Raw genomic sequence first — 19,854 nt, forward strand, 5'->3', positions numbered from 1 at the left:
ATTAACCTCATTTGGGTAAAACACTTGATTGTGTTTATGAAGCACATGATTAGTCAGAGAACAACTGGAGAACATATCAGAATATATGAAAACTGGAAAACTCAAGTTGCATTTCTGGTCTTTCAACCATCTGTAAAAGTATGTTTGGGGAAGAGAGCTCTGTAATGCTGTGTTCCCACACACCAGTGGTTGAAAGCAGCCCAGTAGATGGTTTCCTGTGGAAATCAGGTGTCCTCTCAGTCCAACAGTAAAAACCACAATGGCAATCTACTCAGCAGCCGGATAAGATGCACTGTCAATGAGCTTGTAATATCTAAGAGAAGCCGGCTACATCCCACCCAATAGAGAATAAGGAAGATGACATTAGTGAAGATAAGCAGGCCCTTTGCCTAGGCAACAGAGCTTGCATATATCTCTCAAGGCCATCTTCCTTATCCTCTACATACCTCCTGGCCATAACATTAACATGAAAGCCTTTGAAGTGGCAGATTAACAGTACTTATCCCAGTTGAACTTGCCACTTCAGCTTCAGTTCAAAATTTAGGAAACTGGTTGGCCTTGGGTGGGATGAAAGGAAGACTGTCATGCAGAATTAGGGATATGCCTGAATGCAGGCAAAGGTTAACATGGCTTCTTCTCTCTTCAACTCAAAACAAGTCCTTTGTATTTTCCTCAAGTTTCACCTGGGGGGAGGTGGAGAGGAAATAGTTTATTACCTGTTCTGACTTACAGCATTAAATGCTGCTTAACTTGCAAACCTAATAAGGTACAGTTAGATTGTACTCCTTGGAGATTGCTTCTGATAAGAGACGCACAGAACTGGTAATTTTCAGAACTACTGTCCTGGGAATTAAGACAATAATATCTTCTTGTCTGGTTTCCAGATAAACTTTACTTTCCTATATCCATTTTCATATATTGTATTCCACTCAATCTCAGGAAATGGAATGGCCTATAAACTGCAGCAATGAATAACTGCTTTCCCCTTACGTGTTCATTAACTTGATCAAGCTTTATGGTACTTCTGAATTGATAGTAGAGGTTAGAGCCAGTAGTGGGATTCAAGTAATTTAACAACCGGTTCTCTGCCCTAATGATTTCTTCCAAACACCAGTTTACCAAACTGCTCAGAAAGTTAACAACCGGTTCTCCCGAAGTGGTGCGAACTGGCTGAATCCCACCACTGGTTAGAGCCCTCTCCTTAAAGTTAGCGACACACAGTTTTGAATAACTATACAAGAAGAGACAGATGTCCGAAACTTTTCAGCCTCGCCATCCTATGTAGATGGAAATCACACTCTTAACCTACCAGATAACATCACCATTGAGATTAATTGTTAATGCTGCAACCTGGAAATACACTCATCTTTATTCGGGGAGCAAGTAATGCTCTGGAATATATTTCCGTATATGCCTAGTGGTAAAATGCACAATTCGCATGGCACAAGAAAAAGAAATCACCAAATTCTTCAATCCTCTCAAAAGCGGATTTAATCACAACTCCGCAATAGCCCGAGAGACAACCAGGCGCACGCGCGCCTCTGCACTCGTCTAAACAAATTGAACGACCCCGCCTCCCAAAGAGGGCGGAACCTGGAGAGCTTTTGCGCATGCGGGTGAGGCCAGGCTTTTGAGCTGGCGCTTGTCCCGACGCAGGCTCCGGCTTTCTTCAGAGAGGGAGGCGGGGTTAGGCCTCCGGAGCGGCTTTCTGTCTTTCTCTCTCTCTCTCTCTCTCTCTCGTGTGTCCGGGGCCTGAGCGGGAATTCATCTGCGAAGCTTCTTTCGATTCCAGGGCTGCCCCGTTTGGAAGAGGGCGCTGGTAAGTGACTCTCCTCCCCGCGCCTCCTCGCCCTTCCTCTGTCTTCAGGGTCCACCTTTCTACTTCCCTGAAAAAAAGTTATGCCCGGCGGGCGAAGACCTCTCCCTCCGGTGCCCATCGTGCTGGGCTCGGCTCGTCCCCTTTTCTGGTGGCGTGGCCGTATTCGGCGGAAGAGGGGGGCTCTGCTTCCTCGCCCCTTTTTTCTAGCCTGGCTCTGTCGATCTTTAGCGGGTCGCACACCTGGCGTCTTCCTCCCCTGCTTTCTTTGTCCGCACCTGCGGTCTTTTGTTTCCTTTCCGCGGAACTTTTTTTTTTTTAAAAAAAGAGTAAAGCGTACCCGACTGTAGTTATTTATTCCCCAGTATAGTTGGCACGCGCGAGGCTTTTGATTTCGGGGGTATTTAAATGATCCGGGATGGGTGGTGGTTTTTTTTTTTAGGATTCCTACGGCATATGAACAATGGCTGAGTAGTAGCAGCTGCAGTAGTTCAGGAAACTTTTTTTCGGATGTCAAATCAAGAAAAACATGTTAGTGGTTTTTGAATATCCCTTCAAAGACACTCTTGGGTCGAACTAAGAAATTTCAACTGCATTCTAAGCAACTGCATTACCATTTCTTGTAAAGAGTACTGAAGCTGGTTCCAGATTGGCTAATTATGTTGGCGGTATGGAAATAGGCACAGGAACTTTATTAAAACTGCTTTTTAAACGTTTTTAATGTACTGGCAGCTTTGCAACCAATTCTGTTCCCTTTACTACCTTTAACTTCCAGGAATTTGACTAATCTTTTACCGGTTGTTTTAAAGAAAGAATGAGGCAGCTAAATATTGTTTAGTGCCATAAATACTGCATTTCTTTCTGTCTTGTTTATAACTCTGGTAAAAAAAAGAAAGAAAAAGAGGAAGTCCAGTGTGTGAAATTATTTTGTAACAATATGGTTTTCTAATGTGCTTCCAGTTTGGATTACTACTTGTTATTGTATTGCATTTCTATGTGCTCAGTATGAATTTTTCCTTCAATTAAGCAAAAAGAACATAAAGAACCTAGCCTCAAAATCTTTTTATTTTTCTTCCCATCTCCTAAAGTAATTATGGCAATGACCGGTCCAGCACCTTGTTCATCTATGAGTAACCATACTAAGGAGCGAGTTACAATGACAAAAGTGACATTAGAAAACTTCTACAGTAATCTGATTGCCCAGCATGAAGAAAGAGAAATGAGGTAAAATATTGTTATATGAATATGGGATACTTTCTTAATTTCAGGATAAAAAACTTGAATGCCTCAAGTGCATTGATCTTTTATTATGCTGAACAATTTTTCTAACATTTATTTAAATTGCCCAACAGGAAATATTTCTTGACTACCCTACTAGTCTCTGCTTTATGAAAATGAGTGGAAATTTTCCCCTGAATTAAAAGCTGTTTTTCTTCTTCCAGCTTAATGTTTTCTTTCTTTTGATTTTAGGGTGTCCAGCATAAACGTAACTTGTGTTGCGAAATATGCTTGGCTTGATTGAGCATGATAATCAAAAGCAGCCTTTCTAAGTACATTTTTTTTGTCTTTCCTGCAAATCTCACCCTTTAAATCATATATTTTTATTTTAAAAAAAACTTTTCTGCTCTGAGTACTCAGGAAGGTCCTTAGCAGCTTTTTGTATTTCTTTAGATAGCTGTCAGAAAATACTTTTTTGTAAATGCATTCCAGTGCATACATATTGTATTTCATTTGCGGTATTTAGTACATATCTCAATTTTCAGTTTGGAAGTTCTTGCATAAACTAAAGACCATAAAACTTTTTTAAAAGAGCACTAGGAGGAAAAAAGAAGCACAATATTAAATATAGTAGTTGGGAAAGTAAGTATAGAAAAAAAGCTCCCTGTGGTGTCAATATGACAGCAGCCCCCAACCTTTTGAGCTCCAGGGATGGATTCCATGGAAGGCAGTTTTTGGCGTGGTTTTGCACACTGCTTGGATCCTGTGCATGCATGCATGAGACTTCACTTGTTTGCATGGCCCATTTCCTGGTGGACCATAGACCCATGGCCTGGAGATTGGAATCCCCTGCAATATGATATTGAATGTGATGTTGCTTATCACTTCCTTTACTCCAAAGATGGGGAGTAAGGCCCATAAAGAATACTTCCTAGTGGGGGGGATTCTTAAGATATATGTGTGTTGAGCTACTTAAATTAGCTCTATAAATTAATAAAATTAAATTTTATTGGTGGACGAATAAAAGATTAAGTTTTCAGATTGTGGGGGAGTAGAAGGGAGTAATAGTAATTAAGATGCAATGAATGAGCCTGTTGCTGGCTTATCTCATAAATGGTAATTAAGCCCAGGTGAAAAGAAATCAGGAAGAACTATCTCGGATTATTCAGAGCGACTCTTATTTAATTAATCCTCTTGAACTGAGGCAGGGAATTTATAAATTACATTGGATTCTAGAATTCATTTGTAAGTTTGATTAAAATAATCAAGAAACTTGATAGAAAGTTAAGATCCTATGTTTAAAAAACTTAAGGTAGCATGCTGTTGATATAGGAGTTGTAATAAAATGAGGTAGCACTAGAAATACCTATAAAATAATTGAGTGCATAAAATTGTTGTAAACTCTAGGATTGTCAGACTGTTACTGAAACACTAGACAAAACACTAATTTTTGCAATGTAATATAAACATTTCCACATTTTTTTAATTTAATTTTGTCATAACAGTATACATTGTCATAAGTAAAAAAACATATCATGAAAATATATATATATATAAGTAAGGAATATGCATTAGCTATATTAATTAGATATAATAAAGGGAACAATAGGACAGAAACGGTAGGCACTTTTGTGCTCTTATGCACGCCCCTTATAGTCCTTTTAGGATTTTGCTCAACTCTGCTGGGCTCTGTTTTTTAAAATGACAAATTCCAAATTCTGTTTTTATTATCATGTATTCCATGTTTCTATGCCCCTCACAACATAATGCTAGTTCTTTCATAGTATAAATAACTACATTTGCTATCTTTTTTATATAGTCACTTTTGGAGGCAGAGCTCAGATTCACATTGGAGATTAATCTCAATGCTTTTGAAAAACAGATATTCTGCACGAATACAGAGTGTGCTAGATATAATGTACAAAGTGGTTGAATACTGTAACTGGTTGTAGGTTATATTGCTTATTCCTATACTCTTTCTAGATTGTTGCTCAGTATACTTGAAGATAACAATTGCATTATAACTCCATTTGTCATGTTAACTAGAACTTTGGGAAAACGAAGTCCCACACAAAACAAATTTCGGCATCTTAAAACAACTATAACTTTCCAAATACTACCTTATCATGTGTATAAGGTCAATGGAAAGAAAATCATTTTTGTATGCAGCAAGCAGACAGTTGCACCCCTCCTCCCATTCAGTCTTTATCAATAGCAAAGGAAACACAAAATAATTATTTTGTCACCATACATATTCCTCATATACTTTCTGCATTATGTGTTTTCCATTTCTTCAGTTTTCTTGTGAGGAAATATTTAATTATTTCACCCCCACCTTGTTATCCTCAATTCTAAAAGAGGCTGACAAACATTAGTTATAAAGACAATGAGTTAAAGATGTGTATTTGATGTTGAGGTAGCAAAGACTTTTTGATATAGGAAATGAACAGGTTCTGTCAGCCTTTTGAAGTAATCTAGAGAAGAAGCACAAACCATGAACCCTAACACTATCTTTATTGTAAGGTGTTACAATGATAGAATCTTTCCTCAAACTGAATGTAGTTTTCCACCTCTTACTTTCCAGAAAACTAGAGAGAGCCCTTCCTGAGATACTTCCCATGCCCCATCTTCTGTGGACTGAGATACCTTTTGCATGATAGTTATTTAGACCAGCTCTTCCTTTTGTCTCCCAATGTCATTCTAATACAACATTACAGGTTCTGAGTTCTGGTGTAGGTTCTGGCTACTTTCTCCTCTTGGAGCTTAAAGTGATACAGTGGTTAAGATGTTGGAGTGGATATCTTATTCTATTCTATTCAATCTTATTCTAGTCCATATTTAGCTGAAGCTCAGTGGATAATGTTGGACTAGCCAGTTTCTTCTAATTCCACCTATATGGTAGAGCTGTTGATAAAAAATAAATATGTTCCCATTATGGAAACGCTGAAGTTTCATAGCTGTGTTTTAAGCCACAAAAATCTTTCAGTTGTTTTTGTAATAACTCTTGTGTGTGTACCTTCCTTCCTCCCCCCCCCACTCTACTTCAGTTCAAATGGGTAGGTTGACTCTTTTAAAAAGCAGTTATAGCTGTAAATAATATAAACAACTTAGTTTAACTTGAAATTAAGTTACCTAGATTACATGAAAAGTAGCATTCATCTTGTATTGCTAAAGTTTGCAGTGAATGAAAGCTTTATTTTAACAATATTTTCTATCTGTTTTCTTCTTTTTCTATTTTGAAGCCAGTAATGAATTTATTTATTTATTAATCAAATTTCTATGCCGCACCATCTCCCAAAGGACTCAGGGCGGTTCACAGCCATATTAAAACACACAATACCAATACCAATATAATAAATAACAATATTAAAAACAATTAAAACCAAATATTTGATGGCCAAATCAATTAAAACGGTAAAAGACCAATTTAAAACCCATTTAAAATTTCACAAAAATATTTCTTAGGCTAGTCCAGCTCGGTGGAATAATAAGGTCTTCAGTTCATGTTTGAAGGCCTGGAGGTCGGGGAGTTGTCATAACCCTGGAGGTAGCTCGTTCCATAGGGCCGGTGCTGCCACAGAGAAGGCCCTCCCCCTGGGGGCCGCCAACCTACATTGTTTGCTCGACGGCACCCTGAGGAGGCCCGCTCTGGGAGCGCACAGGTCGTTGGGAGGCAATCGGTGGCAGTAGGCGGTCTCGTAGATATCCCGGTCCTAAGCCATGGAGCGCTTTAAAGGTGGTGACCAGCACCTTGAATTGCACCCAGAAGGCCACCGACAGCCAGTGTAGGCCGTGCAGGATAGGTGTTATATGGGAGCAACGCGGTGCTCCCTTTATCACCCGCGCGGCCGCATTCTGGACTAGCTGAAGCCTCCTGGTGCTCTTCAAGGGGAGCCCCATGTAGAGAGCATTGCAATAGTCTAGGTGGGAAGTGACGAGGGCGTGAGTGACCGTGCGTAAGGCGTCCCGGTCAAGGAAGGGGCACAACTGGCGAATCAGGTGAACCTGATAGAATGCTCCCCTGGCGACGGCCGTCAAATGTTCCTCTAAGGACAGCTGAAATAAGGAATGAAATAGCCGCTGATCAGGCAGTCTAATATTAGGTTTTTATTAACAAAGTAATTTTTGTACCTGGAATGCAGTATTAAAAATTTAAGATGCTCTATTCACTCCATTAGTATATGGAAAGTGGATAAGCTATTTTGAATAGGAGACTGAAAGTAACAACTAAATTGAAAAGGAGGATAGTGCATACCTAAATAATGGAAACATTTATAAGCCGGTGGTTATGCTTATCTTTCAGTTCAGTTATTATGGAATCAGTTTTATTTTTTACCCAAATGAGTTTATTAATAAGATGAATAAATCAGGATAATGGATCTTTCATTACCTTTTACTAATAATTTGACTTTTCAAGAGTCACCTGGTTGAGCTGAGTAAAAACTAAATAAATAAATAAATGAAAAAATGAAAATCTGTGCATGCATACAAATTGTGAAGATAGAAAGCAGTTTCTTTGGCAGTTTTCAGAAGTGACTTGTCATTGTCTTCTTCCTATGCCTGAGAGAAAACTTGATTCGCCCTAAAATACCAAGCTGCTGTTTTGCCTAAGGCAGGACTACAATGCCCAATCTCCTGGTTTCTAGCTGAGTGCCTTAACGGTTATACCAACTATCTCAATTTATAAATATATTTTTTTTAAAATATTTTTCTTCCATTAATCCAATCTGTTGGGTCTTCACAATTTTAAAATCAATTTTAAAGCTGATTATCAATCAGTCCAATCCTAATGGTAGATGCCAGAGTAATATCCATCCAATTAATTCTGACTGCGATACAATGCAGACAACAGTGGAGGCTGTGCTGTTACACACTTTTTCCTTCCACAACCTATCTGTTCTATACATAGTATAGTATACATCTGTGCGAAAGGTAAACCTTTGGAAACCTATTTCCATGATACTCTCATTTTTTCCCCTTAGATATACTTTAGGGAGTGGGCATTAATATGTGAAATAGTTTTCAGTATATACAAGTACAAAATGGTCTCTCTTAGCAAAGAAGATCCTAATGTTCCATGAATGCTGAGGTGTTCTACGTCACCAGTCAATAACCAGGAAAAAGGTCTTGGGATTCTGAAGAATAGCTTAATGAAATACAATGTAGTGTTTTGTTGCTATGAAGCACATAAAACTATGCAGAGACAATTAGAAGTTCCAGGCTTCTTTTTAATAAATTTTTGAATGGAAAATAACTCCTTCCTGAGGGAGATGTTATGTTTCTGTAAAGCTATTTAGTTCATTCATTCTAGTCAGAAATTGAATTTTTTTTCCAGTTATCTATTTACCCACCCTTTCCTTCCTTTTGCTACTTATTGCTGTGATGAAGGTATTTCCTTGATAAGAAATTTCATTGGGGCACATAATGGAACAGAACAAAAGCTGTGTTTCTACTAAAGGCCTCTTTCCACTGGAGAAGAAAATGTGAGGATCCTCTACTGGTTTTACTAGTTTTAAAGGATTATGTTAGATCATATTAGTTTTGCATACTGAATAGGCTTTTGGAAGTATTAGTTTGAGTTGGCTATTCCTTGTCTTTGCAGTTAAACATGGTGGGTGTAATCGTGATAGTCTCTGATCACTTAAAGAGGTGGGTGGTGTTCAGTAATCTTTTTCAGTTAGAAGATTGGTTATAGGGAAAAAGATTTCTAAAAAAGTGCTGGACAATCTTCTGCAGTATATAGCCATGCCATTTGTATGTTGTGAATTAAAGATCTGTAAAAATTGTATGCAATAAATAGCAATAGCACTTAGACTTATATACCGCTTTACAATGCTTTACAGCCCTCTCTAAGCGGTTTACAGAGTCAGTTAATTGCCCCCAACAATTTGGGTCCTCATTTTACCCACCTCGGAAGGATGGAAGGCTGAGTCAACCTTGAGCCTGGTGAGATTTGATCTGTCAAATATATTTAGCAGATACCTTTTAATTATCAAAGACAAGAGTGATGATTGTTAGTTTAACTCAATTTAACTCTTGGGATTGAATTTAATTTTGTCAGCTTGATTCTGGATATATAGCCAGAAAGGGCTATAATTTTCTGTTTACTGCTTTTGACCTTCTAGAATTGTGGAGAGCTGGAGGCACTTGTATTACAGTGACTCTTCTCTTATTTGCAAAGTTGTTTCTGAAAATATTTTCTGCCCTTTAGTAGTTATATTAAAGGAGCCTGCATAAGTTTATATTTTTTTCCTACATGGTTCAGTATTTATATGAAACCACTGAATGGAGTCAACAGATGAAAAAAGATAAGATACAAAGATCCTGATGATGCCTAAGCTCTATTTTTTTTGTCCATCAAGATCAGGTGAAACTGTACAGATGTTTGAAGGCAGTAATAGGATCCATAAGGCAATAAATTGAAAATCAACAAGAGGGTAGTGTTGTGGATTATTTGTTTCTCGGTCTAGAGTTTAGGGAAATAAGACTGTTCTGGCACTCTTAAGGAATTTAACATAACATAACATCAGAGTTGGAAGGGACCTTGGAGGCCTTCTAGTCCAACCCCCTGCCCAGGCAGGAAACCCTACACCATCTCAGTCAGATGGTTATCCAACATTTTCTTAAAAATTTCCAGTGTTGGAGCATTCACAACTTCTGAAGGCAAGTCGTTCCACTTATTAATTGTTCTAACTGTCAGGAAATTTCTCCTTAGTTCTAAGTTGCTTCTTTCCTTGATCAGTTTCCACCCATTGCTTCTTGTTCTACCCTCAGGTGCTTTGGAGAACATCCCGACTCCCTCTTCTTAGTGGCAATCCCTGAGATATTGGAACACTGCTATCATGTCTCCCCTAGTCCTTCTTTTTGTTAAACTAGACATACCCAGTTCCTGCAACCGTTCTTCATATGTTTTATCCTCCAGTCCCCTAATCATCTTTGTTGCTCTTCTCTGCACTCTTTCTAGAGTCTCAACATCTTTTTTACATTGTGGCGACCAAAACTGGATGCAATATTCCAAGTGTGGCCTTACCAAGGCATTATAAAGTGGCACTAACACTTCACGTGATCTTGATTCTATCCCTCTGTTTATGCAGCCCAGAACTGTGTTGGCTTTTTTAACAGCTGCTGCACACTGCTGGCTCATATCTAAATGGTTATCCACTAGGACTCCAAGATCCCTCTCACAGGTACTACTATTGAGCAAGGTACCACATATACGGTACTGGTGCATTTTGTTTTTTTGGCCTAAATGTAGAACCTTACTTTTTCACTGTTGAATTTCATTTTGTTAGATAGCGCCCAATGTTCAAGTCTGTCAAGATCTTTCTGTAACTTGAGCCTATCTTCTGGAGTGTTGGCTATTCCTGCCAGCTTGGTGTCATCTGCAAATTTGATGAGTTCCCCATCTATCCCCTCGTCCAAGTCATTGATGAAGATGTTGAAGAGTACTGGGCCTAAAACAGAGCCTTGGGGTACTCCACTGCATACTTCCCTCCATGTGGATGTAGTTCCGTTGAGGACTACACGTTGAGTGCGGTTGGTCAGCCAGTTACGAATCCATCTGGTGGTGGTGCTGTCAAACCCACATTTTTCTACTTTATCTAGTAGTAGGTTATGGTCTACTTTATCAAATGCTTTACTGAAGTCCAAGTAAATTATATCGACAGCATTCCTCTGGATTCACTCTACATTGTCATTGGCGGCTAGTAACTAGCAGCATAGAATCTCTTATTAGCTCTCTTGTCCGGTTTGTCTGCCCATCCTCAATATAAATGGCTTGATCATAGCAGACTATGCTTTTGTAACCTGCTAATTAGATAATTTTAAAGGGCACTAAATGGGATAAAATACTGTATATTATAAATGTTGTCGCACAGCATGCAGATATTGTAGAATAGAATAGAATTTTATTGGCCAAGTGTGATTGGACACACAAGGAATTTGTTTTGGTGCATATGCTCTCAGTGTACATAAAAGAAAAAAAATACCTTCATCAAAGGTACAACATTTACAACACAAATGATGATCATAGGTTGCAATTTAACCCTTAATGATAGCAACAAAAAATTACAGTCATACAGTCATAAGTGGAAGGAGATTGGTGATGGAAATGATGAGAAGATTAATAGTAGTGTAGATTTAGTAAATAGTTTGATTTTGTTGAGGGAATTATTTGTTTAGCAGAGTGATGAACTTCGTGAAAAAACTGTTCTTGTGTCTAGTTGTTCTGGTGTTCAATGCTCTATAGCGTCGTTTTGATGGTAGGAGTTGAAACAGTTTATGTCCAGGATGTGAGGGGTCTGTAAATATTTTCACAGCCCTCTTCTTGATTCGTGCAGTATACAGGTCCTCAATGGAAGGCAGGTTGGTAGCAATTATTTTTTCTGCAGTTCTAATTATCCTCTGAAGTCTGTGTCTGTCTTGTTGGGTTGCAGAACCAAACCAGACAGTTATAGAGGTGCAAATGACAGACTCAATAATTCCTCTGTAAAACTGGATCAGTAGCTCCTTGGGCAGTTTGAGCTTTCTGAGTTGGCGCAGAGAGAACATTCTTTGTTGTCCTTTTTTGATGATGTTTTTGATGTTAACTGTCCATTTTAGATCTCGTGATATGATAGAACCTAGAAATTTGAAGGTTTCTACTGTTGATACTGTGTTGTCAAGTATTGTGAGAGGTGAAAGTATGAAAGGGTTTCTCCTAAAGTCTACCACCATTTCTACGGTTTTGAGCGTGTTCAGTTCCAGATTGTTTTGGTTGCACCACAAGGCTAGTCGTTCGACCTCATGTCTATATGCGGATTCGTCATTGTCTCAAATGAGACCGATCACTGTTGTGTCATCTGCGAACTTCAGTAGTTTAACTGATGGATCATTAGACATGCAGTCATTGGTATACAGAGAGCAGAGAAGTGGGGAGAGCACACAGCCTTGGGGGGTCCCTGTGTATAGGTATCTGAAGTGATCCCGCTTAGCTTTACCTGCTGCTTCCTGTTTGTTAGGAAGCTTGTGATCCACTTACAAGCCTGTTCAGGTACCTGTAGCACGATCCACATAATTTTAGCCTTTAAAGAACAGAACTGGATCCCAATTTATTACCAATCCCAGTTCAAAATATTAATTTTAACACCTATAACTCTGATTACTTAAATGAGTACCTTATATGTATTGTTTGCTAGTGCCAGTGCAAATGTTGTTCATATTATTATCAAATGAAGCAAAGATTTTTGGTGTTTATAGCAATACATTTCTGGGGTGGCACTTTTTCTCTGGAATATATTTTTACTGGAAATTAGGTTGGCTAATTTCAGTACCAGTTTAAAATTTTATACCTTTTTTTTAATAATAAGCTCTATATACTGGAAAATGATGGAAGAAGTCCTTCCTCTTTTTTTGAACCAATGTATTCATTTTACTGGGCTTTTAAATATTTTGAATCTATACCGAGATCATTTTTATGATAAATAGAATAGAATTTTTAAAGATAGAACTATCCAGCTTTTTATGGAAAGAAAGATAATAATATAATACAGATAATCCTCAATTTACAACAGTTCATTTGGTGACCATTTGAAGTTATATCACTGAAAAAAGTGACCTGACAGTGTTTCACACTTACGACTGTTGTAGCATCCTTATGGTCACGTGATTTACATTCACATATTTGACAACTGACTCACATTTATGACAGTTACAGTGTCCCGGAGTCATGTGATCACCTTTTGAGATCTTTTGACAAGCAAAATCAATGAGTAAACCAGATTCAATTAACAAGCTTGTTAGTAATTTAACAGCTGCAGTGATTCACTTAACAAATGTGGCAAGAAAAGTGGTAAAATGGGACAAAACTCACTTAAAAAATATAAATTTTAGACTCAATTGTCGTAAGTGGAGGACTGCCTGTATGAGAAGTATGAATGCTCTTTCAAATTATATTGCAATTTCTCTTTTATTTTGTCATACTTATGTTTACTTTTAAAAATTGAGAAATAATGTCGACTTATAGAACATCTGCTTTTTACATTTACTCTGTAGTATGGTGAAATTATTTTGTGCATTGAGAACCAAGTAGTAGATGGGATTTGACATGAAGCCTATATATTTTCCCTGTTGTCTCAATTATTTGGTTTTTTTAATCACAAACCTGTATTGATCAAAGTAGTAAGATTTTTTTTTTTTGATTTTTTGATTTTATTTGATTTTTATACCGCCCTTCTCCCGAAGGACTCAGGGCGGTGTACAGGCATAATAAAACCAACAATACAATATACAAATTTAAAATACGATTTAAAAAACTTATTTTAAATTAGCCCAATGATTAAAATTTACCATACTAAAAAACCCCGTTTAAAATTAATAAATTTAAACAATAAAATCCCATTTTAAGCCAGCCCCGCGCGGATAAAAAGATGAGTCTTGAGTTCGCGACGAAATGTCCGAAGGTCGGGTATTTGGCGTAAACCCGAGGGAAGCTCGTTCCAGAGTGTGGGAGCCCCCACAGAGAAGGCCCTTCCCCTGGGGGCCGCCAGCCGACATTGTTTGGCGGACGGCACCCTGAGAAGTCCCTCTCTATGGGAGCGTACGGGTCGGTGGGAGGCATGTGGTAACAGCAGGCGGTCCCGTAAGTACCCAGGTCCTAAGATGATCCATAATTGACTTATGTTGGGTTACATAATATCTAAAACTTGTTTTGTCTGTAAACACATCATTTTTCATACTTTGATGTGATCTTCTTTAACAAATAAAAAGATAAATGACTTAATTATTGATCAAATACCATATACCAAGCAGGATATTGACAAATAACATTCTGAATTAAATTCTGAAATTAAATCAGTTTTAGTCCTAATTGAAAGAATGTAGTGAAAGTAGTACAAACGCCAAATTCCCCACATTGTTTCTTGTTTTTTGAAATGACTTTGTTCAGTATTGAACTTGTATGCCTCTAGACAAAGATAGGAATTTTCTAATCCATTTAATTTTTTTTTAGACAAAAGAAGCTAGAAAAAGTGATGGAAGAAGAAGGCTTAAAAGATGAAGAGGTATTATTGCATGTGCTAAAACTTGTTGGTGATTATGTACCAAAGCTATTGCTGTGTATGACTATACTCTAATTGTTGTTGTTTCTTCCTTTAAAAATATATTAGAAAAGACTAAGAAGATCAGCACACGCCAGAAAGGAGACAGAGTTTCTGCGACTGAAAAGAACAAGGCTTGGACTAGAGGATTTTGAGTCTTTAAAAGTAATAGGCAGAGGAGCATTTGGGGAGGTACGATTTTGAGACTAATAATGTTAGAAGGACTAATGATTTGAAGTTTTAGCAAATGACAGAGCCTGTTCAATGTGCTCTGGGCTTGGAAAATAATCAAGGTCATTCCTTGCTAGTACTTTGTTGGGATCTGTACCAGATCTAAAGGCTAAATTGAGAAGCTGAAAAAATATCCTGGAAGAAGGCAATGGCAATTTCTTGTCCAGAAATCATGCTGATTTACATAAAAAGATACACAGTTTTGGGTAGTCTATTTTTAGTTCATGTGTTACAATTACCACTCCTTTGTATATAACTATAAAAAGATGTCAATAATACAGTATGTATCTAAAACAAATGAATAACTAGGCAATAGTTCATTTTTAACATTATTCTATTTTACCAAATGATGTGGCGTTTCATGTTGAACTCCATAATAACTTTCTACTTTCTGCATTCTAAATTATATTCTTTCTTTAAAAAACTTGGCTATTTTATTAATTCTAATTAATTAATTAATTAGAAGACAGTGTTTTATTGGCTAATTTGAAAATCAGATAAAATCAGTTAACTTCATTTTTCAACTGTTTAAAAGTTTTAATTTATTCACTAGAGAAGCATACTGCTTGCACCTTAGATTGGATTCATCCATCATATTATGTTTCTGTTTGGTATTAACTTAGACCAATGAATTAATCAGTCTTTATAAACCCTGTTTTATATCTTTGTGTTATATTGATTTATTAAAACATTACACCATGGTTTAGCATAATGAGTGAATGGAGCTTTTCGTTTTGCTTGAAGTGTCATCATGGTGTTGTAATGCTGTTACAGATTATTCAAAATCTTTGCTTATCTCTTGGTAATCTTGTCCACAATATTACTTTTTGGAGTTGATTTTGAAGACACCTCTGTGATTGCATCTGTCCTAGGGAGTGAACACATCCCTGCAATGCAATACTGCCTCCTCATAACTTTTTTTTAAGGAATTGTATTAAAGTTACAATCATTTTTATAAATGATGTAAACACCTTCAGGATTTTTCCATTGAGAAGTGATACATAAATATTTAAAATAATACCACCATTCATGCTGGCTAGCATTCATTATTAGGTAGCATTTTTACTGCAATGAAACAGAAGTAGGTAACTCAGTGTCCTAGATTATATTTTGGACATCGTCTTATAGGTCCTGGAAGTGTTGATTGAGACTTATAGGAGTAGCAGCTGAAAACATGGGGAGAGCACAAGATTTCTTCCTGCTGATACAAATGTTTTTGCTGTTATAAAGAAAGAGATCGGTTTCTGTCACTATTAACCTTAGCAGAGATATTAACTGATATTAAGATATTAACTTAGCAGAGACTATTAACTGAAATATCTGAAATGTATTAACACAAAAATAATTGGTGTTTAACTTCTAGGTGCGGCTTGTTCAGAAGAAAGACACAGGGCATGTATATGCAATGAAAATCCTACGAAAAGCTGACATGCTAGAAAAAGAGCAGGTAAACGCAGTTTCCAAAAGGTTTATGCCATCTAATTCTTACTATTGAAGTTGGGGGGTGGGGGCACATGTTTTTTGATCAAGCCTTTAGACTGGTAATTGGATTTCTTGAATTACCACTCTAAAAATAACTGGAATTTCTGGAAGGTAAGTGATACTTTTCTTAAAGAAACAAAAACAGTCATTTTAGTCACTACATTGACTGAGTATTAATATTTTTGGAACATCACTCTAGCAAAAATGTATACTTGTAGATGAGCTCCTCTTGAATTTGTATCCTTTCCATCTTCATTTAAATACTGTTGAATTTTTAACATTGATTTTACAGAAACTATTTACATGGGAGTAACTCTCATTGAACTTTTTATTTATTGAATTTATTTATTTTGTCAAATACATATTAAATAATATATATAAGTATAAGCATGAATTGAATACATAAAATGAATACAACCAAAGGGAACTTAACTGAACATTTGTAGAAATCGTAAAGAAATTGTTCTGAAAGTCATTTTAATTGTGAATATTGAAGGATATGTCAGGAACCGGAGTTGAATGAATGGTGGTTATTTAATACTAATAGCACTTATGCTTATATACCACTTTACAACCCTCTCTAAGCGGTTTACAGTGTCAGCATATTGCCCCCAACAATCTGGGTCCTTATTTTACTGACCTCAGAAGGATCCTGAACCATTCAGGATCGAAATGCTGGCAGCTGGCAGTCAGCAGAATCAGCCTGCAGTACTGCATTCTAAGTAACTAGAAGGCAAATTGACTGATTAAGAACAATTTAAAGTTTATTTCTATGTGTTTATATGTTTTCAACTAATTATTTCAGCTTTTGATTCTTTAAATCGGGTGTCCAAACTTGGCAACTTTAAGACTTGTGGATTTCAACTTTGCTGGCTGAGGAATTCTGGGAATTGAAGTCCACAAGTCTTAAAGTTGCCAAGTTCGAACACCCTTGCTTTAAATAGATATGCCTTTAATGAAACTACAGTCGGTCTCAAATGCAGTAGCCAGGCTTCTGTTGGGTGTCCCTCACTGAAGGCACATAACATCAGTCCTGGCTCAGCTCCACCGATTACCCATTGTGTTCCAAACCAAATTCAAAAGTGTCTAACATATAAATGCCTTTCCTTTATGTGGGCAGGTCCCTAGCTATAATGACTCATCATTCTTTAACCGGGAGCTCTGTTTATCTACTAAGGATCTGCTGAAGATGTTGCCCATGAAGGAGACCCAGCTAGAAGGATATTCTGATCACTTTTAAAATGTAATTTGAAAACCTCCCTCCTTCTGAAACGACTTACCAATGCAGATTTTCCAACTGCATGTTATTTAAAATATTCTTTGGCTACATCATTAGTGTTAATTTTGCAATTTATAGACTACTCTTTGCACAGCGGAAATGCAATTGATTAACAAAATAAATACTGAATTAACAATGAAAAGAATATTTGCCAGAAATTATGATTCAAAAAGACTAATGCTAAAACAGCAGAGGATAGTGTGGCCTTGTATATATTTCTTTTAATAACCCAGTCAGTATGGCCAACAGTAGATAATTGTTTTTGCTGTAACTCAGCAATACGTGAAGGACCACAATGCTTCCTATTTAGTCACTGAAGATTTTAATGGGTATATTATATAGAAAAATATCTGTATTACACTACGGTTTATAATTTTCATGATGGCTTATGTGTCCCAAATGGCAGTCATGTTACTGGGTAATTCATAAAAACAGTTCATTTTAAAATTATGATAGAGGTAGAAATGCCTGAATGCCTTTTACAAATATCTGAAAATGGTACCTGTAACTAAACACATTCACTTATATATCCATCTCCAGGTTGGCCATATTCGAGCAGAACGAGACATTCTAGTGGAGGCAGATAGTTTGTGGGTTGTAAAAATGTTTTATAGCTTTCAAGATAAGCTAAACCTTTATCTTATCATGGAGTTTCTACCTGGAGGTAATTATTCATTGTTGTTTGTTTGAAAAATGAAGTAGTATGTGAGACTTTTGGCCTGTCAAAAACTTGTTGCTTGTGTTGGCATTCCATGAAATAATGATTGTGCTCTATTTTGCATATTTGCTGGGGGAGTAGGGGAGCGTAATCAAAGCCTATCAGTTTGTTGCTCAATATCTATCTTTTTAGAGTCATAGCTAAACTTGCAGTTACTAGTTTTCTTAGCTGCAAAATAATCAGAAGCTGTTTTAAAAAGAAATGGTAGGCGTGAGGGAATTAAGAGTATATTCAAAAGTTAATGTTGATATCACAGACAACTATAATTGTGATGGGGTGGTTATCTGTAGTAATGGTATTTTTTTATTGAAAAAGTTTTACAATAAAATTTTTCCCCATTACATCCCACACCCCTCCCTCCGCCCACCATCACGCACCCCCTGGATTTCCCAGAGCAGAATACAAGGTATAAAATCTAACAATCATAAGCTAGAATACCCTAATTATCCATAAATTCCCATTCCTCCCCTAAAACTTCAACTATCCTTCTCCATAAAAAGAAACAAAAAAGAAGGAAATGTTCGTTCATAAAATATTTGATGTTTCTTCCTCCAGTAATTGTTCTAAATGTAGTCAGTCCATCTTCCTCCTTCCGGTATATTTTCTTGTGTGGGTTTCAGTCTGGTACATTGAAGTTTCCAACAAGTTCAATATTTTTGACCTCCAGTCTTTGATAACAAACATATAATCCATTTTCCAATATTACACTGACATCATCACAATAAATTATAAATATTTTATATTTTATTTGGGTGGTATACAAATATAATAAATAATAATAAAATAATAATAATAACCATTTTAACCTTAAGCAACTCCCTTTCTGTTTTAATTTTTAATTTAATTTTCCCTCTCCCAACACTTTAAACCCAACATCAATTTTTATCCAAAGTAACTAAATCCACGATTAATAAAATAACATCAATAAAATATATCTCCCACATTTTACTTGCAAATTAAAACAAATACACCCCAACTTAATTTCCAAATACCATCTATAAAACATTTTATATAAAAAAAGAATTTAAATTATCCTTTCTTTCAATTTTTATCCAAAATAGATAAATCCACCATATATAATAATAACAGTATAAATGTAATACACCCACATTTAACTTACAGACTCAAACAATTGCACATTATCCTTTCTATTTCTTTTATGTTCAGAAATTTTTACTTACAGTTTACCCTTTCCCATAAAAGGAAACACTTTTCATCTGACAATGTTGCTTCTTTACTCCTTGCTCTTTTTTAAAGATTACCATCCTTTGCTCCTCTCCTGCTATTTTCTGTATTTCTTCTCCCAAAGTTACACCCCCAATTTCAAATTGTGTTTGCTTTACTTCCTTCTCCCTTTTTTTAGCTACTTCCACTTCTCCTCCCACCTTAACTTCTAAGACTGGTAAACTTCCAGCCTTCAATACCTTAATGTTAAAATCTCTTGCTTTAGTAACTGCGTTAAGACAATACTTCCCTCCCATATAATTTACTGTTAATCCGGCTGGCACATTCCATCTATATCATACCTGGCGGTTTCTAAGCTCATTCACCAAAAAAGCATATTCTTTTCTATCCCTCAATATTTTGGAAGGAATTTCTTTCAACACTAAAACCTCTTGACCCAATATTTGAATTTTACTTTTATAGGAGGCTTGTGAAATTTCACTCCTAATCTTCCTAGATGTAAAATAAATCACTGTATCCCTTGTCAGTTGTCTCTGCCTTGCCACCCATGAATTAACATGGTAAATTTTCTCAATTTGATTTTCAAGATCCACTGATGTCAGTCCAATCACCTGTGAGAAGGCTTCTGCAAACATCTTTTTAAAATTCTCTCGCTTATTTTCTTTTAAACCTCTCACCCTCAATGCAGATTCCATTATTTTATATTGTAATAAAACCCGTCCTTCATCTGCTCTCTCCACCTTGTTCCGAAGCTCCTCTATTTGACTTTTTAAATTCAAGTTAATTTGATCAATCTCATGCACTTTTCTATCCAGCTTTTTTATAAATTCAAACATAGTCATAAAGGCTG

The 19,854-nt window shown here is 36.6% G+C and overlaps 1 protein-coding gene across 1 annotated transcript in view; it reads left to right on the forward strand.

Moving 5' to 3' along the window:
- The first annotated feature begins 1,621 nt into the window (after positions 1-1,621).
- The window catches only part of STK38 (serine/threonine kinase 38), a 31,518-nt gene continuing 13,285 nt past the window's right edge, over positions 1,622-19,854 (forward strand). The window contains exons 1-6 of the mRNA XM_058176048.1: positions 1,622-1,819; positions 2,905-3,040; positions 14,022-14,073; positions 14,179-14,301; positions 15,704-15,787; positions 17,642-17,765. Coding sequence (XP_058032031.1) covers positions 2,910-3,040; positions 14,022-14,073; positions 14,179-14,301; positions 15,704-15,787; positions 17,642-17,765 — 514 coding nt within the window. The 5' untranslated portion in view covers positions 1,622-1,819; positions 2,905-2,909. The remainder of the gene's footprint in view (positions 1,820-2,904; positions 3,041-14,021; positions 14,074-14,178; positions 14,302-15,703; positions 15,788-17,641; positions 17,766-19,854) is intronic.

Source organism: Ahaetulla prasina, chromosome 3 (genome assembly GCF_028640845.1).
Source record: "Ahaetulla prasina isolate Xishuangbanna chromosome 3, ASM2864084v1, whole genome shotgun sequence".
Taxonomy (NCBI): domain Eukaryota; kingdom Metazoa; phylum Chordata; class Lepidosauria; order Squamata; family Colubridae; genus Ahaetulla; species Ahaetulla prasina.